The following is a 26,639-nucleotide window of genomic DNA, read 5'->3' on the forward strand; positions in this document are numbered from 1 at the left end:
GAAGGATAGCCATATCTTTAAAACATAATAAAAGACGTTTTCTTAGCATTATATACAACGAGGAGTGATAATATTCATAAGCCTGATGAGATAATAATTGCAGTATTGTATTTTATATTATTGATAACAAGCTGTACCAATTTCGATGGAAAAGCTTTGCTCGGGCTTCCCGATATCTCGTAGAGCCACATCCAAGATAGGAAGCCTTGTGGGTTTATCTGTGTCGTATGCGATGACGGTTTTACTCCAGTGATCCTGACGAAGCTGTGGATTAATTAATATATAGATCAATTATAGATATTATGTAGATTATTTATAAAAAATACAAGATGTAAATGATATATTACTTTTTAAAAACGAAAGCTACGCTCTGATAAATCGAATAAAACATCAGGATTGAAAGTACTTAGCAGGAAGACTGACTTACCTTGCATTCGTCCATTATCATCTCGTATCTATGACGTTGATTGCTCCGTGGAGTCAATTCGACGTCGTTCCAAGTCAGAAGCTTCAAACTCCTTCTGTAGGTTTGTCGTTCGGAGTCAAAGTAAGCCACGCTGTTCTTGCAATGGTACGTGATATTCTGCTGCGCGTGTTTCGAAAGCAGTTGCAGGAAACTGATCTGGTTGTTGTCCGCCTTGTACGTAATCTAGATGCGACGATTAAGCATTTCGTGATTATTTGTGTACAAGAGAGCAATATTTTTAATTTTATTCATAACAATAATTAACAGTTGAAATATATAAAACGCTACCTTCATGCCGTTGTCTATTTCGCTCAGCCAAGTCTCTTGCTGGTCAGTGATGTGAGTGATCTCTGGCGAACGCGAGGGACTCGGTAAAATGCAAGTGGCACGTTTCTCAGCATCGCAGTGCACCAAAATTGCGTCTCGGATATCTCCCTCATTTGGATCGATCCAATATTCGCCTGTCGCATATAAATATAAATTTTACTTAAATTTCACGTAAATTTATACCGCTTTAAATTTATTTGCTAAATCAGAAATTCTTTTTTTTATCGTATCAACTTTCACCTTTGCTTTTCTTTATTCTATTGATGTATTGATGACAAGTGGATCGGTACGGATATATAATTTTTTAAATTAAAAAGATATTTTTATGAACTGTATGTATAAAAATCTCTCACGACTCACCAGATAATTTGTCCGGATAGGCAATAAATAGATCTCTGCATGTTTTGGCTGGTGAATCCTTTTGGCCATCTGGTTTTACCAACTTTTGAAAGGACGACTTTAGATTTTCGTATGCTTTCAAAAGCAATTCCCTTCGTTCCTTTTCAGTAATATCTTTTCCGAACATCCTCGGTGGCTCATCACCAAGTGGATCAGGTCCTTTAGTTTGTCCTTGTGCTGTATATAAGAACAATAATAATTTTATTTCACACTAACTTCTCTGAATATATTAAAAAAAGTTCAAAAATCATTATAAAATCTAGACTAAGATACATAGACGATGGTTTTTAAATATTTGTATTATTTGAAGCAGTGATGATTTCTGATTATATTATTATTTCAATAAATTATAAATTATAAATAAATAATTATTTCAATTAATTGAAACTTACCCATAAGTGCTGCTATAGACGCGGCATCATAACCGAAACCACCATCTCCAGGGGGACCAGGTGGTCCGGGAGGTCCCGGAGAACCTGGTAATCCATGGCGACCTTCATCGCCAGGTGGACCTCTCGGTCCAGGACCTCCTACAGGTCCGATAAGTCCTGGCGCGCCGTCCCGCCCAGGACTACCTCTAATACCTGGCTCTCCATCTTTACCGGGAAATCCTGGCAAGCCGGACATACCCTTTTCTCCCGGCAAACCAGGGGAGCCAGGTAATCCTTGCAAACCGGTAAATCCTCGATGTCCTTTGATGCCTTTCTGACCTTCTTCACCACGATCGCCTTTTGCACCTTCAAGACCTGAGGGGCCAGGTTTCCCTCGTGGTCCCTGGAAGCGTTTATAATATGTGAAAAATTGAATTTATGTACAAATTATAAATTGCCTCAATTAATTAGATCAAAATAATTTTATTTATTTATTATAATTATTTGTAATTATAATTATATATAATTTTATATATAATATATTATTATATATATTATAATTATTTATAATTTTATTTATATAAGTGTTTTAAGATACAAATATTTAATTTAATGAAATGTTACCTGTGGACCTTCCACACCTTGTGGCCCTGCTTCGCCTTTCGCGCCACGTTCTCCGATGAATCCAGGAGACCCTATCGGTCCAGGTGGCCCCTGTTGAAGAGAAAACAAATAAATTATCACTAATATTAAGCATTTTAATATTATAGCATCATAATATTAGCAGTAGAAATTATTATGTACTGGTAATCCAGGAGGACCAGATGATCCAGTTGCACCGGGTGCTCCAAGTGGCCCTTTGTCGCCAGGTCGACCTGCTATTCCCGGAAGTCCTGGTTTCCCAGATGGTCCTTCTGGTCCTGTTTCTCCAGTACGACCAGGAGGCCCATGCGGGCCTACCAATCCGGGAGGCCCGGGTGGACCTTCCGCTCCGACTTTACCAGGCTGTCCCATCTCACCCTGAAATAGTAATACGATTTTACTATGTCGAATTCTTTGAAGATTTTAACAATTGCATCAGTGAAAATAAGATAGAGTCATAAAATTGTTTAAATATAACACATTTTTACTCACGGGCGCTCCGCGCAACCCTCTGTTTCCTATGGGACCAGGAGAACCATGTAAGCCAGGCAGACCTCGCTCGCCGGGCGGACCTTGAAGTCCTTGATGGCCGGCTGGCCCTTGAGGGCCGGGAGATCCGCTTTCACCTTTACTTCCATCTATCCCAGGCAGGCCAGGAATACCGATCGGACCTGGATTTCCGGAACGTCCAGGATCACCCGCGTTACCTTTAGCGCCAGGTAATCCTGGAGCACCGGACAGTCCTATATTTCCTGGCGGGCCCTGCAATACATTTTTTAATAATCTACGGTATTTTGTTTATCAAATTTTATCATAAAACAGATGCTGCTAACACTAGATGTGCTTGTTAAGATTCAACGATTTGTGAAAATTACCGCTGGTCCAATATGTCCCGCAATACCGGGTAGCCCTATTAAGCCAGGTTCTCCCCGTGCACCAGGTTCGCCTCTAATTCCCTTAGCACCGGTAAATCCAATGGGTCCCGGTGATCCAGGTTCGCCAGGATTGCCTGTGTAATTTATAATTCATAATGTGTTACAAGTTATAAAAGTTATAAAACTGTTAAAAATTTTTTTATTATTACCAGACAGCCCTGTATTTCCTTGCTCTCCTTTCAAACCCGGATAGCCGCGATCACCCTTCAAGCCAGGAAGTCCAACTAATCCTTGTGCGCCCGGGAAACCCTGCGGACCTTGTATTCCATGAGGACCTCTCTCTCCTGGATTGCCAGGAGCTCCGGGCTCACCAGCAAGACCAGGTAGACCCGGATCACCTCGTTCTGCCGGTTCTCCTGGCGGACCAAGGGGTCCAACTTCTCCTTGCGGACCACGCTCTCCAATGCGACCTGCAAAATTTAAATAAAGTATATTGATATCTTATTAACAGCTTTTTATTAATAAAATTGTTATACTATATTGACATTAATATTTGCCAGTTAATTTAATTTTTGCAGATTTAAACAAGTCATTGCATACCTGGTGGACCTTCGGGGCCAAATGGTCCGGCAGCTCCTCTCTCTCCTTTTTGTCCAGGTTCACCAGGTAGTCCCCTCGCGCCGGGAATACCTAATAATCCCGTTGCGCCAGGACTACCTTTGTCTCCCTTAGGTCCTGGTAAGCCCTAAGATTAAATAAATAAATATGTGATAATATAAATAATAAAAAATAGAAATTTACATATACCTTGTGTCACAATTTAATTATTACAACTTACGGTGAGACCGTCGGCGCCTTGCACTCCAATTTCTCCTTTTGCACCCGCAGGTCCCGGAAGTCCCACAAGTCCCCTTTCTCCCGGGAATCCTCGCTCGCCTCTATCACCGGGCGGTCCTGATAAGCCAGGAGGGCCTTGTACTCCTGCTTCTCCATCTTTGCCCGGTATACCTGGGTTACCGGCAACGCCTGGAAGACCCTGTGAACAAACACATATTTTTTATTACATAATAAATCACATTTGCGGAACATCGCGAGGAATTATATATACCGGAAAACCTCTAGATCCTGCAAGCCCCGGAGAACCTCGTACGCCATCATTTCCCGGCGGTCCTGGTGGGCCTTGTGCACCTGGTAGTCCTTCTTTACCAGTGTCTCCTCTGGGACCATGAGGTCCCGGATTACCAGGCTCACCGTCTTTCCCAGGTTCTCCCTAACATAACAGGTATTATTAAAATTAAATTTATTATTATAAGTTATTATTAAAATTAATTAAAAATTATTATTGTAAAAGAAAAGTTATTATCGTAATATAATCACAGGATATCCTCTTTCTCCTGGCGGTCCTAATGGTCCTGGTAGACCTTGCAATCCAGGCGGACCTTGTTCTCCGGGTTTGCCATCTGCACCTTGAATACCACGTTCGCCAGGATTTCCGGGTTTCCCGGGAGCTCCAGGTCTGCCCGTTACACCACGCGTACCCTGTAATTTTTATCAACTTTTATGTATATTTTTCAAGCGCACACACATAATGTAAAGAATTTCTATAAACCTGTAATCCTGCAGGCCCAGGTCGTCCAGAATCTCCAGTGCTTCCTTTTGGCCCAACAGCTCCCACGGAACCACGATCACCGGATGGTCCTAGCAATTATTTATAATTGTGCAATATATATGATTTGCGAATAACATATTCATTATACTACGCTTTAAAAAAGGGAACCTTGAGGTCCGGGAGGTCCATCCGATCCAGGAAGGCCTCGCACTCCAGATACGCCACGTTCTCCAGGAGGTCCTGCAATGCCGATCGGCCCACGCATTCCTCTCTTACCCCTCTTGCCCTCATTTCCAGGAGGTCCCGGAACTCCACGCGGACCAGACATTCCTGGATCGCCCTTCACGCCAGGATCGCCTTTAAAACCTCTTTCACCAGGAAGACCCTGTGAAAATAACATCGAAAAATGCAGTCTAACAGTTTTTTATTTACAAACAGAATAATAATTATACATACGGGTGCTCCTTTGGCTCCAGAAGCACCAGGATTGCCTGGTGTTCCTGGTTGACCTCGAACTCCCGGAAACCCAGGTACACCAGCGGGTCCTGCCGTCCCAGGTACTCCTTTCTCACCAGGAATTCCGTCTTTGCCCTGAGGACCTTGCGGACCCGTTTCACCAGGCTGTCCTGGACGACCACTTTCGCCTGTTATTGAAAAATGTTAATTAAAATTTCAAATGAACAAGACACGTTCATGGGAAAAAATTTTCTCCACTTAAAAATATGATAAAATATCTCTCACCCCGTGGTCCCTGCAAACCCTGACTTCCTGTCGGTCCTTGCGCTCCTTGGTCACCCTTATGTCCAGGACTGCCTGGAAAACCAGGTAAACCAGGTTTACCTACCGCACCCTGCGAATGATATCATTGCTATATTCAATAAATTGTGCAGATTGTTACACGCAGGCAATATAAATATCTAACAAGAATTATAGTTTTCCAAAGCCTGTTTATAAATATATCTAGTTACTTCTCGTATTTTGAAAATATTTTAAACAGTTAACTTACAGGTTGCCCAGGCGAGCCAGCAATTCCATCGGGACCTCTTAATCCAGAAGGACCTGGCAAGCCTTCTCTGCCTCTTTCACCACGTGGCCCCGCTGGACCCTGCGTCAAGTTAATAAATGTTTTATGAAAATTATTCTTCCTATTTCTTTATAATCAATTTTCAAAAGAATTGCTCGATAAATATAAAATACATATTTTTCGTGAATTTATTTTAAATTGTATATGGTAATGGCATTATTTACGTACTATCGGCCCAACTGGCCCCATTGGTCCAGGAGTACCCATAGATCCTTTTTCACCAGAAGCTCCTTGTTCGCCTTTTGCTCCGTCTAAGCCCGGGAAACCACGATGGCCTTTTATTCCTGGAAGCCCAGGCATTCCTGGAAGGCCGCGTGGTCCTGCAGGACCAGGCGATCCTGGGGGACCAGTCTCACCATCTTCTCCACTAACACCCTGTAAAAACATAAGATGTTTCAGTTAATCTCAATTAAAATACAGAAAATACGAGACATAATAATCTTACGTCTTTTCCGGCCAGTCCTGGTAAGCCTCTAGGAGCTGGTGCACCAGGAGAACCAGGAGATCCCGGTTCGCCCGGCTCACCACGTGTACCTTGAAAACCCTGCGGACCAGGAGCACCCGGTGCACCTAAAGCGGAAATATGTAATAATATATGATTATATTTTTGGAGATAATATTAGATAAATTTATTGTGCCTATTAATTTGATTATCAGTTATTGCATACCTGGAGGACCTCGCGGGCCCATTGGGCCTACTTGCGCTTGAATGTAAGGATACGCATCTGGTCCGTATAATGATGCAGCTGCACCTGTTGGACCTTTATCTTGATTTTCTTGAGATAATGCCAGTTGTTGATAGTATAGAGACACCTATTATCCATTAACATTTCACATTACATTTGTTAATTATGTTTATTACATATTAATATAAATGAATTTAATATATTCAATATAAATCATTTTATCTTTCAAATAAGTATATACGCAATCGTATTTTATAAAAATATAAGAACTATTTTTTGAGAAATTATAATAAAGCTTCTCTTACATCAGGTACGGCTCCAGGAGGACCAGGTGCTCCTGGAATTCCGGGAGTTCCGGGTTGTCCAGGAAATCCTGAGTCGCCTGGACGGCCACTATCTCCGGGTCGACCAGGTTCACCCTATGAATTTTTATTTTTATAAAATTTGCAAACAGTTTTTCAAAAAATCGCCTAGTATCTAATTTTATAGATTACTTACCCGTGGACCAGCTATCGCTACAGAACTGTACATGTTGCTTTCGCCAGGTAAAATTTCCGTAGGTGAAAACTGAAAAAACAAATATCTATTGTTTTGTAAATTCTAATTTCTTTAAATTATCGGTTGTCAAATACTTACTGATAGATCTTGTTCGGATGTAGAATTAATTTCTGCCAAACCTGAAAGAACATAATTATTATACCTCAAGAATAAAAATAAAAAAATATTTTTATAATAAAAATAATATTTTTAGATTTTTTCTACATAGAAACACAAAAAAATATTAATTTATCACTCACCACGATCATAAAATCGTGTTGACGCCGGTACCGGTAAGTCTGTAGGCGCTTCCGGTCTGTGCGTACTATTTATCGATGATATTACAGCAGGTGATGGTGACGTCGAAGTCTCTAAAATAAACGAATATCATCTTATTATCACAGAAAGATTAAGATTATTTCTTGCTTGAAACATCAGAATGACAAAAAACGCGGAAGCTTCAACCTGGAAACCAGAACTGATCCTTTAATATTCATGCGCGCATGTGGAGAAATACAAGCTAAACCGGAAACTGTCTTTAATCATGAGTCATATTAAATCGCATACTTAATAGGCTGAAGTAAATGGTATTAATTACATTGTTCTGATTAAAGCAAGCGACTAATCGTTTTATATAGCGCCTTAACAAGATTGATCTCTGACCAGCCAAAAGCTTCCGGTGTTCCGCGGAACTATTGGCTGTTAAATTAAATTTCCTTTATACAAATAAAATTAATGTGAATATTATGTTTTAATTCATTGCATATTAATATTAATAATATTAACTAAACGTGTATTGTCTCACTAATAGTTATTTTCTTTGTAATAATCATGGTCAACAAAAAGGATAATCAAACGTTGTTAAATGTACATGTAAAATCTCGATAAAATAAATTATTAAAAAAAATAAAAAGTTTTTGTTCAAATATTATTTCTTTTTTCTCCTTCGACTTTTTGCGCGGTCTACTGTTTCATCTAAATCCAGGATTAAAAGGTGCCTCACCGTTCTTTTCTTCGTAGTCGCTGTAATTTTCGTAGTAGTCGTAATCATAATCACTCCTCTCAGGTTGCTGTGCCTGCACTTCCGGCTTGGATCGTTGTTTCCTCAGTCGATTCTTCACAGCGCTCACTTGATCCGGCAACAGCAACAGCAGCTGGACCAGGAGAAGCCCTGTGGCCAGCTTTAGGGCCCGCCGCCTCATCGAAAGGTCTCGCTATCTCTCTTTCTCTCCTTGTCTGTCTATCCGGCAAGGGTGAAATAAAGGACTTCACTGGAGAACGTAGGAAATGTAGATCCTAATTCCGATTCGCCTCTATTGGGAGGCTGAGGGCGACTAGACTCGTGACAACCGGCGTATCATCTATTTAGCAGATGGTCTGCACGATGTAGGGGAGGTCATCATCCGCCGTTTTACAAAGCACACGCGGTGCTCTCGCCGGCGCCGTCTTATTCCGCAACTACCCTCTCATCGTCTCTCTTCCGTATTGTCTTTCTTCGGACCTATATTCTTCGTTTCCTTCCTCGTTTGCTCCCGTCAATGAATCATTTCTGTTCTTCCCTGTAGAAAATAAACAAAAATAGTTCAATTTGATGCAAAATAACACCACAAAGAAATTAAAACTTTTATTATAAATTTCCATATTAATTATATCGTTAAATAACATCAGGGCATCACAATAATAATAATAATATAAGAGAATTAAATTATATCCAATCTTTGATCGCAAATATATTTAACATATTTTAGTTTTATTTCAACTTGTATTATATAATATATTTTATAATTGTAATACCTCTTTTGATTCCATCAAATGAAACGATTTCAAGACGCCGAGATATTGGAATCTTTAACAAGTCAGTCGCATTTTGCTTTAGCCGCCCCGTACGCATCCTTGCACTCAAACACGCATCCAATCCATTGAAATGTGAGTTGCAACGACCTACTTCATGATAAGTGTACCGCCTCATTTTTATCAGTTAGCTAGAAGTACTCGGGATACTGAGACGCAGCCGTTTCCACTTAATAAGTTTATTAAACGACAATCATCATTTTGGCCGCATTCCCGGAGCGTGTCTTACTTTACAAGGCGTTAACGGCAATAGACTGCATTGACCCGCACCTTCTGCTTTCGTTACTAGTCTCTATAAATCAGAGTTGCTACTATGTTTTTAATGCAAGTAAGCAGGACGATGCAATCGGCACAGTTTCGTCATAAAATTCATATTGATACTCAACTGCTGATACCTTGCTTATACATATTTAGATTTCATTTTCTTTTAGTTTATTTGGTTTATAAATTGATCTAAGTACATGAGACAAATCATGTACTTTGATCAATTTAATTACTTCCGTTGTTAGTAAAATATTCCTCATTTTTTATATTAAACAATTTAAATAATTCTTTTGTTTTAGAAAAACGTATATGATAAAATTATAAAACAAAAAGAGAAATAGTTAATCAATATTAACGTATTATATATAGCTTAAAATTGGGTTCCTCCACAGTTGGATATAATATATAAAAATAAATATAGAAAAATAATAAAAGAAATTTAATTGAATGGATTATACTATAAATAAATATGCGGATTGTCTGTAATTGAAAATTGTTTTCAAATCTCGGCGAATATTTCTTTTGCAGTTCGCATTGTGCCATTTTCATTGTGTCTTTAATTGTTGTGTTACGATTAAGACAAATGCGTCAGATGTGCACTGATGGGAACTCCAGATCTGAGTAAGATCATCGGACTAATGCAATCATGACGGACAGCAGTAATTGCTCTAAATATTGTGGTAATATCAAATTCATCAATTGTCAAGTTAGACATGTTTACAAAAACCTTGGATCTTTTGAACCTAATATCAATTAACATGTTTCACATTAAAGGAGACTGAAACAACGAAAATATTAAAAGTCTTGTGAATTATATTTACCAAATAACAATGTGTACATACACCAATCACAGATTAAAATATTAAGTCTTGTAAATGATATTTAACAAATTCATATCGACGTGTACCAATCGCAGATTAGTGATAATTAGTGATACATTAGTGATACATTAGTGATAATAATAGTGATACATTAAGTTGCCTTATATTGCATGTTCGAGATTGCACTTTAAATTATTATAATATTTAAATAAAGAGGTATGTTTTTAATAATTACACTGAGATCAAAGTAAATCTAAATCAATATCTAAAAATAAATAATATATATATATATAATGATAAAATATTAATATATAAAATGATTGTATATAATAATTAAAAAAGAATAAATACGATTTTAACGTAAATTATTTCTAAAAATAACATAGTAATGATATTAATAATATTAATCGATTGTCAAATTACGTTTCCTGCTTTGTGATTGTAAAATTGATCTAAAACTAATTATTAATATATAAAATACTTATATATAATAATTAAAAAGAAACAAATACAATTATAAATTATTTCAGAAAATAACATAGTAATGATATTAACATTATTAATCATCAATTTGTCAAATTTACTTTCTTGCTTTGGGATTGTTCAATAAAAAAGCAAACATATTACTGTTGAGAATTACTACATCAGGCTGAAATAAAAGATAAGCAATGTAATCGCGGAACAAGTGTCGTGAAATAATATAAATGAACAACTTACCTCAGTGGTAATTCCTATAATAGCATCTGCATTTATTTGCAGCATTTCTTGGAAAGTTATTATGATAAATTGCATAGTCTTCGCTTGAGATTTAATGTAGCGAACGATATTTTTAATGTTTCTCTTATCTAATGCCGCGTCACTCTCATCCATGATAAAGAACGGTGTTGGTTTAAAACTGCAAATAAAGAAATATCGTAACTATTTCTGGTGGAAAGGATCATCGACTTTCGGCTAGTGTGCACACGACAGAATAAAGTGTTTTGATGTTACATATAAGAGGCGTACCGTTGCATTGCAAATAGCAACGCCAGACTAGCAAGTGTTCTTTCCCCACCGGACAGATGTTGCATTGGCTGAAAACGTTTATTTGGCGGGATACAGCTGAAATTTATAGTGCCAGCGTACGGTTCCTCGGGATTTTCCGGTAAGATAAGTGCTTGTGCGGATTCATCATTAACCAAACCCTAAAAATTAAATGTAACAACAATGGCGATACATAGAGATATCTTTTATGTAATACACTATTTGAATGACGTTACAGGACGAATATGAAATTAAGTACTGACCTTGTATATGGAATCTATTTCCGTAGAAATGCACTCCAGACAATCCGAGAATAGTTTGTACCTCGTCATTTTTACTTTCTCGAACTGCACTTTTAGATAGTTTGCTTGTTGGCGTAATTCTTGAAACTGTGCATTTGCCTCATGTATTTGTTCCGCTATCGACAGCACCTTTTCCTGAGCCTGAACATTTATTTAAATTGATGATATGATACTGACTTTTAAGTTGATGAACATTATATACCTTAAAATTGGGTTTCTTCATGGTGTCGAGCTCATTTTTAATTTTCTCGACCTTTTCATCAAGCCGTTTAACAGTGTCTTGTAGATCTTCTTCGGTCTTATTACGTATCTCGTCGGGACATTGTGAAAAATCGACCTCGGTTAACATCTCCCGATCAATCGACGATTCCGTATTTAATACGTTTCCGATCAAATTTGAGCCACTACTAAAAGTACTACTTAAAAAGTCTCTTGGCTGACCTTCGCTCGGCAACATGGGGATGTTAATATCTTCAATCTGTGAAAATAATTGCATTGCAAAAAGTAGTTTTTTGATAAAATATTTAACACTTATCGGATTGAACGGAAGCAAAATTCTAACGCAAAGATTTGTGTTAATTCTTAATTAAAAGTTTTGTGTTCGAATTTTGTTTAAAAAATCTATACGGACGATATCTTAACAAGATTTTAAAAGCAAGTATTTCCTTTCAAAGTTTGCTAACCTTGCATTCTTTGAATACAGTTTTGCACTCCACCTTCTTCTGTTTTGTCGTGTTCTGCACCAGAATGTGCATTCTTCGACTGTTAACGTACAATTCTTCGACGTTATCCAACTGCGATTTACATAGAGCCAAATCGTTTTTCATAGTCTCTAAATTATTGTTTATGCCTGCGCGCTTGTTATTTAATTCCGACAACTTCGTTTCTTTTTGTTCAATAACAATTTTTATACCGTTCTCTTTCGCACGCGTGTCATTCAATTTTACATTGGCTTGCAGCGCGGCAGTTTTCCATTTTATTATTGTACCTATTCATGAAAAATTTATTCATACATAAATATATTAATATCTATAAGTAATACACCACAAGAATATAATAGAATTTTTTAGTGTACTAGTCATATCGCGTTCTCTTTCGAAACTCAATTGATTCTCGATGCGATCGGATTGCTCTTCAAGCTCCAGTTGCTTCTTTTTTTGTTCTTTATAAGTCCTAAAAATGGATATTACATAAGTATAGTTCTCACATATATCCAAGACTCGAACGAGGATTAAACGTACCGTAGATTAGTCTTCTCGTAGTAACTAATATTTGGCACATTAATATCTTTACAAAAATTGGCAAAAATATCATCTTCAACTGCACTGATGTGTCTCTTCATGTCTCCTATTTCCTCATCGTTTTCTTCCACCTTGCGCTCAATTTCCGATATGATTGTCTGAAAATTATAAAAATGATAAAAACATTTGTCCGTTACAAAAGTCAGAAATTTCAAATATATAATATGCCGCAATGCATACATTTAATCTTGACAGTTCCGTATTACACGCGCTTAATTCTTTGCGCGCACTGGCAATCTCCTTCTCCTACAAAAATGCAATTTCATACATTATTGAACGATACGTTTATCTAAATAAACAATAAAAATATCACATGTAGCATATTTAATTAAAGACAAATTGTTGCCGTTTCAATTCCATACAGCGTCTTTCATATCCGCCTCCATGTAATGATTTTTAAGAGCGACTCCTTTGATTTGTATATCACTTTCATTAAGCTCGGATTGCACGTGAGAAGGTACTGGCAGACTTCTGAGCTCCTGCACTAATTGTGCCTGAAATTGTGTGTATTACATAAAATGTTACGTACATTAATTATTTGATATTCAAATCTTGCCAAAAAAAAACAATAACCTTTCGATTCTTCAATGAAGCCACCTGCTGATCTCCCCATTGTTTAGCTTTCACAGCTAAATCAGCCTCTCCACCAGATATCAAACCACTTTTGCCAAATAAACATCCGTCCAATGAAACGCACTAAATCAGAATAATTATGTAACAAGTACTACAGTTATAATAAATATAGAGGAATTATTGTAATAATAAATATTACATTGTAACGTCTATGCCAAATTTCAAAGGCCAATTTTCTCGTGTCTTCCGCTGTCTCGCAAACTAAAGTGTTTTCGGTAACAAATAAAACCGCCTTGCTTATTTCCGGGGACAAGATATCTATCACGTCGTATAATAATTTTACATTTGGCAACTCTTGAACGGAGCTGTTGATCAATAATCACGTTAGATTATAAAAAGGAACGTACTTTTTCGTATTTTTTTTTTGTTAATTTGATTAATCCCTTACCGCAATTTTTCTTTCAAGGTAACCGTTTTTAACGAGTCAAGCGGTAGAAAAAGCTCAACGTCCAAGCATTCGCTTTTCAAAAATTCAATACAGCGTTTTGCTGTGTCCGTGCTATCGACAACGATACCGTGAAAATATCTTTTAAGGACCTTCGTCACCGCGATATTGTAACGTGGATGAACGGGCTTGCACAAATTACATAAACGGTCATACTGAAAAATGAAATACATGATTGTTATTATTGTAATAATAATTATAATTGTTTAAGTTCTGCTAATAATTATAACAGAAATAGTACCACGCCGGAAAAGGACTCTTTTAGTCTTTTCATTATCATAGCTTTTCTCGTTTGATGCGAAACCGTGTAACTATCGATATCAGATTCGCGAAGTTCCTCTGAAACTTTTGCCACGTCACTCTCTAAGGATGACACTCTAAGTTGTATTGTGGCAAGTTTTGCGCTTAGTTCCGCCTTTTTTGCTGTCATTCGCGTTACAGTTGCCACGGATTCGGTATGTACATCGCGCAACTTCTTGAATCGCTCTTCGTGATCTTTCTTCATTAACGTAATTCGCTCTGCTTTATCCTCTAATTCCTGCTTACGTCTATTACAATCATCAAGCTTATCGCGATTCGCTTGCTGATTGCGCGTCAAGTTATTTATCTCCGTTACAATACCCTTCATTCTATTCTCAGCTTCGGTTTTCAAGTTCATGTAACGTTCAACCTTCACGGAGAGGTTTTTGTAGTAAAAATTTATTAGAACGTGATAAAAGAGAGCAGACGAAATCATATATGATTATTCATTTTTATAGTAATATATTAAATATTTATAGTATTATTTTAATTATTAAATATTAAATATTTATAGTAATATTTTAATTATTTAAAATATTACTGTAAAATGTAAGTACGTGATACCTGAGAGTTGCTGAGTTCTATGTCTTCCTCCGACTCCCTTGTTTCTCTTAGTTTCATACATTCGACGTTTGTCTTCTCCAATTCATTTTCCAATTCTTCAATGGCTTTCTTGTTGGCGTCCTGTGCTTTATTCGCATTGTCTAGAGATGCGTGAGCGAAATCACACTTCTTCTGCCAATATGAGGTAGTTTCCTCGAATGTAACATATGCTGTCCTCTTTTCTTGAATAACCTTTTCTAACTTCGCGATGCTCGACTCAACATCTTCGAGAGAGGCGGACAATTCCTTAAGCTCTAGTTTTTTCTCTTTTAATGACTTCGTCCCGTTGCTTTTCTCGAACAGGTGCTCATCGATTTGTAATTTTACTTCTCTCTCTCTAATTCGCAAGGTCTCGAGTGTCTTCTTAATGAGCAACAATCGATATAGTTGAAATTTTGTTTTTTCCTCTACCTGTGACATGTGAGATGCATTTTCTCACGAAGCAAAGAAAACAAATTCTCGCGAAGAATTTTATGGAAATTGAAAATAAATATAGCAAGATACGTACATATTGTTTCAGCAACTCCGTGTACTTCTCCGCTTCCGCTCTCTCTTCTTTAGCGCTTTGTTTCTGCAACAATAGCTGCTTTCTCATTTGTCGCACAAATTGTGCTTCTCCCTCCACTTTCTGAACTTCTAACTTTAATCTGTCGTCAGAGCACAGTGAATGCAGGAGATCCTATGACCAAGATTTGTGACAATCGTTAAGCTAAAAGTATACCTAGTGTAATCCGCCTTGAGCACCTCCGAACCACTGAACTGTTCTAACATTTCAGTCAGCTCCTTTGGAGTTTTCATTGCAATGCATTCGATGTAGCCCTGTGGCACCAAAAAGTTGCCTGTCTTTATATCTAAATTCAAATTCCTCAGTTCAGTCATATAAAAATCATGAGTGACAATCTGCAAGGTGAACAATTAGCATGTGAATAAAACAAACAAAATTAATGAAATGAATAAAATTTCAGAAATTGAAAAATTACTAGAATAACAATTATTGGAATTACTATTTATTAATTATAAAAAAATTATAAATTATAAAATTACTAAATTATTAGAAGTTATTAGAAAACCAGCAATACAGAGCTTATGCACATATAAATTTATATAAAAACTTGTAAACGTAACATTTTATTTGAAATTTAAATTATTAAATATTAAAAATTAAAAAACTTTATGTGGATATCGTCATGTACAAGTCTACCTTGTCGTCTATTTCGTATTGACTGCTTTCGCCGTGTATCATCCTCTTGAAACTCCTTTCTTTATCATCAATTTTAAGTATCATCACTACGACTCTAGGGCACAAATGTCAAACAATTAAGCACGATAAAAGCGTAATTAACAAATAAAGAAAAAATTTTCTATTACACTTCCGTTACTGGGCTTTTAAGCATAGCTCCATGAGCAAGCTCGCTGGGGTGTTGAACGCGCAATTCGCTCGACTTCTCTCCCAATACAAATCTTACAGCATCTATGATATTTGATTTTCCTAAAAAATACGGAGAAAGTGCACAATTCAACTGAAAATGAGATTGAGAAGGTGCACGAGGGAATCCGCAAAATACTAAATATATTAAAAGTTACAGAATAATTTAAAAAAAAAATAGAAAAGAAAAAAAGAAGCACCAAAGTTGCTTTGGAAATCCCTCTAATTAAAAAACATAAAAAAATAATAGAAAAAAAGGAAGGAGGTAATTCAGTGTATAACGGAATTTCGTTTCTCATCGAGTGAACCTCGGAGCCGAACAGAGTTCCGAAATTCGGCGATAATCTTACCAGATCCATTTGGACCCATGACCACGGTAAACGGCTGGATGGGGCCGATTATCACTCCACCCCGGAATGACTTAAAGTTGTCGAGCGTGATGGTTTTTAAGGAAATCATGATTTTCCGGACGCGATTTTCGTCGAGTACAGAATGAGAAGTACAGTCGATTGTAGATTCGTGGATTCAGAATAACCACACCAATTACCACAATGCACCGTACCAATGCAGTCTTATCAGTCTTATTTATAATTGATTTTTTTTAAATAGTTATCTCGGATGAGACAAAAAACGCCTTCAACCTTCCCTTATTTATAATTGGTTTCGCGAAAAGGTTAATATACAAATGACTAGTCTGTTCTTTTATAGCTGCACTGCTGAACTGGTGCAATGAGCTGGAGTGAGAAAGAATATACTTGTCTCGCTTTAACCTATGGCGCCAGTTCGGCAGCTATAACAACAGACCGATGAGAACGTGATCGCTCCATTATTATTCAAACATAAATTTACATTTAATTAGGCAATTTCATAATTTCACGTGTAATATCTAACAAATGATTTATTTATTATTTTTAATATTTGTTGTTCTAATATTTGTCAGTATCATAACTAAAAACACGCAACGGCAAATTAAGCCTGGAAAGATGCGTCCCGCTGTGATTTTCAATTTTTTTAGATTTTTGCACAAGTTTTTATTAAAGTTAAATTTAAAACTTATTTACATCATTCACACTGCACATAACTTATACATTTCACACTCGTAATTTCTGATACTTATTATCTAGTCCTCTAAAAAGTATATCAGCAAGCTTCAGTAATGTTCTCTAATAAATTTTACGGACGAGAATAAACTGAATCTATAAGTATAATTAACGTAATGTATAACTTCGCTACATGTATGTAAAAAGAAATAATTATCTGCTTTAAATAGTAAGTTTTCAATTGATGTGCGTGGGATATGTAGTAAAGTCGAGCGTTAACACTTTGCTTTCCAGACACTCGCCCACCTGAAATGCATAACAGATATTGTTAAGTAACAGCACAAAATACATTATAAATAATAAGAGTCGTACAATAATGAATTTACTCACGTCCGGGCAGATTCCGATGAGCGCATCGGCATGCGAATAAAATTCCTCCTTCAGTGATATAACGATTGTCTGTAACGAGCTGGTTTTGTCGCGAATGTAACTCGCCACCTTCCCTATGTTAGTATTATCGAGGGCAGCGTCGATCTCGTCCAAGACAAAAAACGGCGCCGGCTGGAAGCTGACGAGGACGAACAGACAGAACAGAAAATTCATTATCCATTTCATATTTAAGTCACACTTGATGAAATCCCTTTCTTATGTTTTGCGTATCAACCTGTGAATTGCGAACAGCAAAGCTAGCGCAGCGACGGTCTTCTCTCCACCGGACAGATTCGACATGGGCTGAAACCGCTTGCCGGGGGCCACGCAGTTGTAATTGATGCCGTCCAGGTAGGGCTCCTCGGGATTTTCTGGCCCGAGGAATGCCTGGGCGGACTGATTCTTCGCCAGACTCTGAAATAACGACGACAAAAAATTGAATTTATATATATTATAAATTTACACGTAAAGCCACATTTGTTAATTCGCAAACCTTGTAGATGGGATCGATCTCATTCGCCACGTGCTCGAAACACGCCATGAATCTGTCGTGCCTCTCCTTCTTCACTTTCTCGAACTGCGTCTTCGCCTTCTTCGCCTTTTTGCGGGACTGCTCGAATTCTTCGTTGGTCTCTTGCAGTTTCTCCTTCGCCAGATACAGCTTTTGAATCGCCTGAGGAAATGACTTTTCATTATTAATTGTTCATTAGTCATCTTCATATCAATGTTAATATACACGCCGCGAACCTTCATATTCGGAGCTTGTATGCGCTGTATCGTGCCCTGCAAATCGTTAATGATTTTCGTCAATTTCTCCGTGGTCTTCTTGATATCTTCTTCCTCCACATCCTTCAAGTTTTCAGGCAGAAGCGCGTAGTCGATGGTGATCTTCCTCTCGCGCTCGTACTGCTGCTGCGTGCTGATCGACAAATCGGTAGTCGTCTCACTGCCATTCGTCGTGCTCGTTTCGTCTGCAATGTCCTCCATGTTTCCGTGCAGCATCGGAATCGCGATGTCCTCCATCTAAATGCCGTCAAATGTGAATTTGTTAGCGGAAAACGTAACGAAACGACGCATGCAGTCTTACGTCGACGACTCAAACCTTGCACTGCATCAAAATCGCATGTCGTTCGGCTTTCTTCTGCTCGATCTTCGTTTCAATCGCGTTGAGCTGCTTCTGAGCTGCCTGAATATCCTTCGCTATGGCTCCCACCTCACGCCTGGCTTTACCGATCTCGTCCTCCTTCTGGTCAACCTCCATCTTCTTAGCGTTGCGGGACGATTTGAGCTGCTCCATTTGTTGCTCATCGTGATCGATCTCCGCTTTCTGGTTCGACTCGGTCTGCCTGGCGGACTCGAGCTTATCCTCTGCGTCCTGGACCGCCCGCTCCCACCGCAAAACATTGCCTGCAAGTTACAAGTGACGTTAAGTTAGGTTAGCTGTGCAAAATTTAATAGTGCGATCAACGTACTTTCTGTGTCACGTTGCTTCTCGAAGTCTAACTGATTGTAAATGCGATTGCACTGATTGTCGAACTCCATCCTCTTCTTTGCTCTTTCCTGCTGCGATCTGAAAGAATATTCAAGTCGCAGTGCATTCTTTATTACGTCAAACGTAAAATACACAACAGTTGTAATCTAATTTTTTTTTCATACCTCAATTCTCGTTCCTCGTATTGGCGGATGTTGGAAACTCCGATTTGCTCGCAAAAACTGGCAAATACGTCGTCCTCGACATTGTTCATTTTCTCTTTAATATTCTGTATTTCTTGATCCCTTTCCGCCATAGTTTTCTCGATGGCAGTTATCGCAGGCTGCAAAAAAAATATCATAAGCATTCCTTCTTTAACATGAATACGTGTATTTATGTGTATAAAAATTTCAAGACTCACGCCAAACATGTTCAGTTCGTTCTGCAGACCGTCCAACTCTACCTCGAGATCCGAAATTTGTTTTTGCTGCGCACAACAGAGATAATTAATATTATAAAATTAGTTTATTTATTAATATACATCTTTGGGAAATTCGTTGCTTGAACAACGCAGTGACACAACACTCACCGTTGCAGACAAGTCGCTTTTGTTGTACTTTAGGCGAGTCTCCAAGCCGCGTATCTGTGATTCCACTGTATTCAATTCGGATTCCTTGCGCGATTTTTTCAGAGATTCTCTCAGTTCTTCAGTTAATTTTTCCTGTAAATAAAAAAAACCGAGATGCTTATGTCTTCCCAGAATATGCACGAAAGATGTATTACCTTTTGCGCCTTTAACTGAGACATTTGTTTCTCGTCCCATCTTTTCGCCTTCTTCGCCAGATCTAGACTGCCGCCAGATATTATACCGGCTTTCTGATAGAACGTACCGTCTAACGCGACGCACTGGAAATATTTTGCATGTATCATGTACACATTTCGCAATATTATCACTAAGCAACTTGCGAGTGCAACTTACATCGTATCTAGTCTTCTTATCCATCTCGTACGCCACTTTGTTCGCATCCTCGGGAGTCTCGCACACAAGAGCGTTGTTGGTCGCGAAGAGAACCGCCCTGTCGATGTCCTTCGGTGAGAAATGCAACACGTCGTACAGTAACTTCACGTTCTTGGGCTCCTGTATGTTGCTGCGGAACGATTCGATAGATTACAATTAAAATATTTACAGAGAATTTACGGTAGGAAGGGCGAAGGGTTTTTAATAAGAAGAATAAATTGTTTCACTTATTTACCGAAGACGTTCCTTCAGCGGCTTAGCTTGTATGTAATCGAGCGGGAGGAAGGTCTCCGGTTCGAGGTACTGCTCCTTCAGGTACTGGATGCACTGTCTGGCCGTTTTCTCCGTGTCCACCACGATGGCCTCCATGTACTTGCCGAGCACCTTCGTGATCGCGACGTTGTACCGCTTGTGTATCGGTTCGCACATGTTGTACATGCGATCGTACTGAAAGAAAGACGCCAGTCATTTCATTTCACCTCTACCTTAAGGGAGACAGTGGAAGGGAACGGGACGAAACGCACCACTCCGGGAAACAGGCGCTTGAAATTTTCCACTATTTCCGTCTTCTTCTTGGTCCTGGACACCTCGTGCTTGTCGACCTTGGCGTCGCCGAGTTGCTCCGAGATGCTCTCCAGTTCTCGCTGTAGATTCTGGATCTTGTCCTTCGACGTGCCCACGTCGGACTGCAAGTCCGCCCTGAGCTTCTTCTGATCCTCCAGCGCGGCCTCCGACGTTCGTATGTGCTCCTCGAGCTTCTCCACGCGCTTGAGCGCCTCGTCTCGCATGTGGCCCTTCTGCTTGTGCTTGTTCTCGATCTCAGTTTTCTTCCTGCCCTCATTGTCCAGTCTGTCCTGATCCGACTTCTGCTCGCGATTGATCGAGTCGAGAAGCTGGAGGTATCTGGCCGACTGCTTGCCGGCCTCCTCCTTCAAGCGATTGTACTCGCGAACCTGAAATTGATTTTGGTGGTTGACAATTAAATGTAATATATAATAAATACAATTTATGTCGTACCTGTTCGTCCTCGAGTTGCACGTCTCTTCCTTGCAGCTGCGACTGTCCCGCTATGCTCGCTTCGTAAGCGGCTTTAGCCTCCTCCACCTGTCGCAATTCCTCCTGCAACTCGTTTATGTCCTTCTTGTGGGCCTCGTCCGCGATGCGCGCCTGCGCTAAAGACTTGCGCGCCGATTCCGTTTTCTTTTGCATGTGCGCGACGCGCTCCTTCGCCTTGATGAACGTCGGCCGCTTCTTCGTGATCTCCACCTCCACCTCTCTGATGTCTTGCTCTATCTTAGCGAGATCCCTGCCCAGTTTAGCGGCGTCCTTCTTCTTGTCTTTCAGCAACTCCTCGGCCTTCTCCTTCTTCTTCTCTATCTTCTCGATCTCGTGTTGCTTCTTCTTCTGGGAAACCTCGTAGTTCTCAATGCTCTTCTCGTTGTGAAATAATCGGAACAGTTGCAGCTCCACTTGCTTCTCCACCTAAAAAAGTAAGCGTAGACGATACGTAATCCCAAGTTTCCTCTTGGCACAAAGTATCATGTTTAAGTTAAAAGAAAGAAACATACATATTCTTCCTTTAGACGCTGATATTTCTCAGCCTCCTCTTTCTCCAGCTTCGCCTCCTTCCTCTCAGCAGCAATCCCCTTCTTCTTCTGATACGAAAATTGAGTCTCCTCCTCAGCTTTTAACATGTCCGTCCTCAGTCTGGAACAACATTCTTATTATTTATAAAAATATTCCCAAAATGAAGCTTCAACGCAGTGGCATTTACTAATTTACCTTTCGTATTCCGCCTTTAGCGCACCGGAATTACTGATTTCCTCAAACAGTGCAGTGCGCTCCTTTGGATTTTTCATCGCTATGGACTCGACCGCGCCTTGAAACACCAGAAAGTTCTTCGCCTTGACATTAATACCAAGCTGCTCCAACTCATTAAGATATACTTGACTGGTGACAAGCTGTGAAAATATTTTAAAGATTTTTAGATAAATGTGTACGTATAATTCAATAAAAAATCAGTTATAAAACTCACGGTACTGTTTATTCGATGCTCGGAAGATGAACCTTGTACTGAACGCATGAAGCTCTTCTCGGTTCCATCTTCCAACTCAAACACAGCTGTCACTGAAGCGCTACACCAAGAGCACGAGTTTATAGATTTTTATACACAAAGCAGGAAAATAAACAATATATTTTGCAGATGATGTTTATTATACCTTCGCGCTACTGGCATTCCGATAGATGCGCCATGAATAAGTTCACTAAACCGTTTCACTCGCAAACTGCTGGTCTTCTCCCCCATAACAAAGCTGATGGCATCCATAAAGTTGGATTTTCCTGCAACACGTAATAAGAATGCATCGCACTCACAGAAAGTTTGTCAAATTTGACAATCTGTCGAAGCAAAATGTTGCACATCGCACTCGGCGAGCGTGATAGCCGAGTGACTGGTTTTTCTCGAAAATGTATTAGACGTATTAGTGGATAATTTGACAGTTTGAGTGCAATACAGCAACCACGAAAGACTGGCGTTTCACAGTTCGGCGTCCGTAATTGCGTTTACGGAACATATTTATTGTTGACACACGGATAACCTACCGGATCCATTGGGGCCAACGACCGCCGTGAAAGACTTTAACGGGCCGATGGTGAGCTTCCCTTTGTAGGATTTAAAGTTCTCGACGTCGATGTGCTTGAGGAACGCCGGCATTTTCGAGAGCAATCAAATAAATCGCATGAAATCAGAAAGTAGCGTAATTGGCGCCACAAAATTCTCAACACCAACAACCATCACTGTTCAACTGTACTTTATAGCGATGAGCAAGAATGAGAAGAGTGGAAAGTGCAAACGGCGTCCCTGGACTCGCGACGGCAGTGCCATCTATGAGCAGTTCGTGAGTTTTATATTTCATGCTAAATATTTTGTGTACGTTGCATGGTCACTAGATGTCGCAAGTGTACAGCTTTGAAATTTGCGGTTTGTGGTGCAGATCCTGCTAGAGTTCTCTAATGTCGCACTTGAGTTTGTCTTCTTTCGCCGTTTGTGAGATCTCAGAAAATTGATATTATTTGAACATCAATTGCTGAAATTATCAGATAAAATACGTCTTCGACAAACAGTAAGTACGATAAAGATCTATATAGATTATTTAAGGTTAATCTATTTTAAATATACTGTATATAATTTTTTGTTGATGAGTTTTACACACATACGTACGAGTTTTACGTACATAGAGTATGTATATTATTAATTTAATAACATATTATTAATTCTATGTTATCTAATACATTTTCCATTTTTACGTAAGATATAAAAATCTATCCATCTATTAAAATGTAATTAATAGCGGATAAACCATGCTGACGCTGGATTAAATGGTCAATTTTGATCACGTGACCTGATTTGTCGCTAAAAATGAGCGCCGAGCGTCAGCATGAAAAAGCACCTTTAATAACAAATGAAAGAAGCCGGCGTCTCAATTAGCGATTCGTCTGCTCTTAGTTGCTCGTCGAAGGACCAACCGTTCGGAATATAGGACTACGAAGGGCGTACGGGCGAAACGGCACGAGGGTGGAAAGAGTGACGAAACTCGGTGAAAGAGCTGGACGGGACGACCCCGACACGACGGGGCGAGGGATGGAGTTGGCTGAAGGCGCTATCGGCCGTGAATAATGCGCGGTGGCGTCCACATCTCGTGCATGTTCGTGCGTTCGATTTGGCGACTCGGCTGGATGGATTGATAAAGATTAAAGGTAAAGGGAGGCGGCAGGGTGCAGGGGTGTTTTCGAGTTAGGCGACAGAAGTCAGCCAGCGAAACGAAGCGGGCGCGCGTCCGCGTGGGGGATGATGTCACATAGGGGTTCCCCCCTACCCGTTCCCCTCCCCCCCCGTAGCGTAAATACATACAGATGCAGGACGGATTGATGCATTGACCGGGCGCAGTGACGTAGGTATGTCGCGTATTGTGCAACGAGATTCTTCCTCGCCGCGATTCTTCGTGTGGGAATATCAAAGGTCGGTGTGTCGCGCTACTTTTTTTTCGCTAGGATGTGTCTGTCTGTTTGTCGGACAGACAAATCTTCCGCGTCTTGAGTTATAGCAATAGCTAAATAATATAACAAAGAGATAATATTAATTAAAATTCATCTTTGCACATTATTTTGATATTTTGATTCGTGAGTTTTACTTTTACGTTTTGTCACTGAAATTATTATATCTTTTCGCCGTTCATGTATTTGAAACACGAGAGAAATAATTGAAGGAAATTCTGCGCCTTTCCGGTTCTGACAGCCCGTCAACTTCGGTTGGCTTTGTGATTTTCAGAACACGTTGTTCATTTGATAAAGCGTTAATTGTTGCACGGCAAAATGTCGGCAATGAGATAATCTTCATACAGCTTTTAAACACGCGTCATGATTTTCCATTGTCTCAATTTTCCATTAGCGGACAGCTATTTTTGCCGCGCGAGAACACACCGTGACGTTTCGGGTGGCAGAGAACGAATAAGCCCTTCGGGAAAACGTTCTACGCCAATGCGAGAGCGAAGCTCGCCTCGGTATGACTCATGCGATCTCTCTCGCAGCCTCCCCTGCACGGTCCCGTATCGTAGTCGTGCACAATGGAGAATAGCAAACGCAGTAAAGGTAACTCACGTTCGCCAGGGCCGGGGCCGGTAATGCTAGTCCGCTTTCTCCCCTTGTTCCTCCCGGAGTACCCGCGGGCCACGTGGCATAATTTTCACCCCCGTTTCTCGCTCTATCTCTTCAGTGGCGATCGTGGAAACGATCTCTCGTCGTGAAATATATATATTACATCGTTCTCCTCCGCGGTCGCGGGCAGACACAACCATTTCTGCGTTATCGCGACTTCTTTTCCGCCGTGCCGAAAGAAATCTCCCCCGTGACACTTGTAATCCAGATGCAGATGCTATCTGAAAAGCCGTTTTTATAAAACTATTCGTAAGACAGATGGATGACCAGGAACTATCTTGGCAATTAATCTTGCTAATTAATTAATTAGTAAATTTCTTACAATAAAAAATACATCTTTTCCCGTATTCTTTTCTTTGTGCATTAAAAGCAAAAAGGAAAAAGCTACGTGAGGTAAATAGCATGGGATTTTAATAATACTTTTCGTACTCCGCTGCGATGCTTACGAAAACGTGTGACAAGAGAACGGAACCGTAAACGACCAATTTATGCGGCGAGCGCCTCGACGAGGATCCTCAATTAAACAATTACACTTAAATTGAGCGGAATTCCCACCGCGGTGCCCGCATGTTCGTTAACGATCATCATTCGTGCGCACCTACGAACTATTAAGGTACATACAGAGATACGAAGCTAAATAGCCTAATAGCCTTTGATCAGGTACACGTGGACCCACATGTATCGAAATTTATGAATCACGAGATGAGCGCGGAACTCCGGAATTAAGATCCAGACGATAACACCACGATTGCGTGGTGGATGAGTGTAGCCTTGAGTGAATTTACGAATAACGAAGTACGAGGTGAAGTTGTGCCATTGATTACATAAAAGATGACTCTGTTTTTCATATATACAACCAAGGTTTATTTCCGTATCGCGAGTAAATATTTTTCATTCCAATAGAAATTCACGTGATAAAAAGATCTGATGGTAGAAAACAATAAAAATAGAACTTGGCTTCTTTTGTTTTGTGCATGATTGAAGATTGTATGTAATATACAGTTATAACTTGCGACTTGTATGAATGACCTCACCTTTGCTCGTTTGTGCACAAGTTGATAGCGATAAGTCGCTCTTTGTTTCCCTCGTTAGCCGCAACATCCTCTCTGTCGATTCTCTTTATTCTAATTGCCACGTAACTCGAGGTTTGTAGCCTCGGCAGCGTGTAATTTCGTTTTTATTATATTATGTAGAATTATAAAGAACTAATTAACATTCTTTTACGGACCTAGATATGATTTTTGCACAAAAATAATTGTAATATTCTTGTTTATTAAAATGAAATAAATATAATATGTATATGATTAACATATACAGGATAAGGCACCTAAAACAGGCCATCTGAATATCTCGGCTGTTATTGGTGATAGAAAAAAATGTGTCAGACCAAACTTGCATGGTTTCGAGGGACACATAATTTGTTTTAAATAATTTTTTATTAGGTGAACGCGTAGAGGTCATATGAAGGTCAACTTCGTTTTTTTAAATGGTATGATATGTTTTTTTACGTACTATCTAGTAGAGCGTTTGAAGATACGCACATTGATCTACGGGTCAAAATCATTCAAGGTCACTGAAGGCCAACTGCAAGGGAAAATAATTTACTTTATATTGCCTAGAGTTCTCTGCTATTAAAAATACTATAAACTCAGAAATGAAAAAGTTCTAGCCCTTAGAAATTTTTTCTTTTTCCGCGAAGTTCTGAGTTGTTGTTATCATTATTTTTTATATTGCCTAAAGTTCTCTGCTATTGAAAATACCGTAAACTCAGAAATGAAAAAGTTCTAGCCCTTAGAAATTTTTTCTTTTTCCGCGAAGTCCTGAGTTGTTGTTATCATTATTTTTTTATATTGCCTAGAGTTCTCTGCTATTGAAAATACCGTAAATTCATAAATGAAAAAGTTCTCGAGTTAAAAATTTTTTTCTTCTGAGAGGAGTTTTGAGTTGATGATATCATTATTTTTTATATTGCCTAGAGTTCTCTGCTATTGAAACTACCGTAA

The 26,639-nt window shown here is 39.1% G+C and overlaps 3 protein-coding genes across 3 annotated transcripts in view; 1 reads left to right on the forward strand and 2 right to left on the reverse strand.

Moving 5' to 3' along the window:
* Positions 1-86: 86 nt before the first annotated feature.
* On the reverse strand, positions 87-16,871 carry LOC105285658 (collagen alpha-1(I) chain). Its single transcript, XM_026972104.1, is given in 44 exon segments — positions 87-264; positions 428-649; positions 755-927; positions 1,154-1,369; positions 1,585-1,966; positions 2,188-2,277; positions 2,368-2,583; positions 2,698-2,967; positions 3,081-3,214; positions 3,290-3,615; positions 3,667-3,770; positions 3,919-4,116; positions 4,189-4,350; positions 4,458-4,619; positions 4,690-4,778; positions 4,858-5,074; positions 5,146-5,333; positions 5,431-5,539; positions 5,696-5,794; positions 5,942-6,148; positions 6,219-6,343; positions 6,442-6,586; positions 6,765-6,878; positions 6,958-7,026; positions 7,096-7,136; positions 8,000-8,210; positions 10,650-10,827; positions 10,938-11,116; positions 11,219-11,398; positions 11,460-11,735; positions 11,941-12,245; positions 12,333-12,430; positions 12,499-12,656; positions 12,921-13,052; positions 13,132-13,254; positions 13,331-13,496; positions 13,580-13,791; positions 13,878-14,306; positions 14,501-14,950; positions 15,048-15,186; positions 15,261-15,439; positions 15,741-15,834; positions 15,908-16,028; positions 16,316-16,871. Coding segments are annotated over 44 exon segments (7,944 nt in total). The 5' UTR covers positions 16,425-16,871; the 3' UTR covers positions 87-117.
* A 108-nt stretch (positions 16,872-16,979) lies between these two features.
* Positions 16,980-22,762, reverse strand: LOC105285660 (structural maintenance of chromosomes protein 1A). Its single transcript, XM_011350005.3, has 20 exons — positions 22,525-22,762; positions 22,143-22,263; positions 21,959-22,058; positions 21,706-21,884; positions 21,492-21,630; positions 20,941-21,405; positions 20,448-20,876; positions 20,159-20,370; positions 19,885-20,053; positions 19,689-19,811; positions 19,495-19,626; positions 19,327-19,392; positions 19,091-19,248; positions 18,907-19,004; positions 18,537-18,841; positions 18,182-18,457; positions 17,928-18,107; positions 17,670-17,848; positions 17,396-17,573; positions 16,980-17,311 (listed from the first exon to the last, which is right to left on the reverse strand). The coding sequence occupies exons 1-20, from the start codon at positions 22,634-22,636 to the stop codon at positions 17,243-17,245; spliced, it is 3,690 nt and encodes a 1,229-aa protein (XP_011348307.1). The 5' UTR covers positions 22,637-22,762; the 3' UTR covers positions 16,980-17,242.
* A 154-nt stretch (positions 22,763-22,916) lies between these two features.
* LOC105285657 (zinc finger E-box-binding homeobox protein zag-1) overlaps positions 22,917-26,639 on the forward strand; it is a 32,063-nt gene continuing 28,340 nt past the window's right edge. Inside the window, exons 1-2 of the mRNA XM_011350003.2 lie at positions 22,917-23,045; positions 23,429-23,679. The gene's annotated coding sequence lies outside the window, so the exon portion shown is untranslated. The remainder of the gene's footprint in view (positions 23,046-23,428; positions 23,680-26,639) is intronic.

Source organism: Ooceraea biroi, chromosome 8, assembly GCF_003672135.1.
Source record: "Ooceraea biroi isolate clonal line C1 chromosome 8, Obir_v5.4, whole genome shotgun sequence".
Lineage (NCBI taxonomy): Eukaryota > Metazoa > Arthropoda > Insecta > Hymenoptera > Formicidae > Ooceraea > Ooceraea biroi.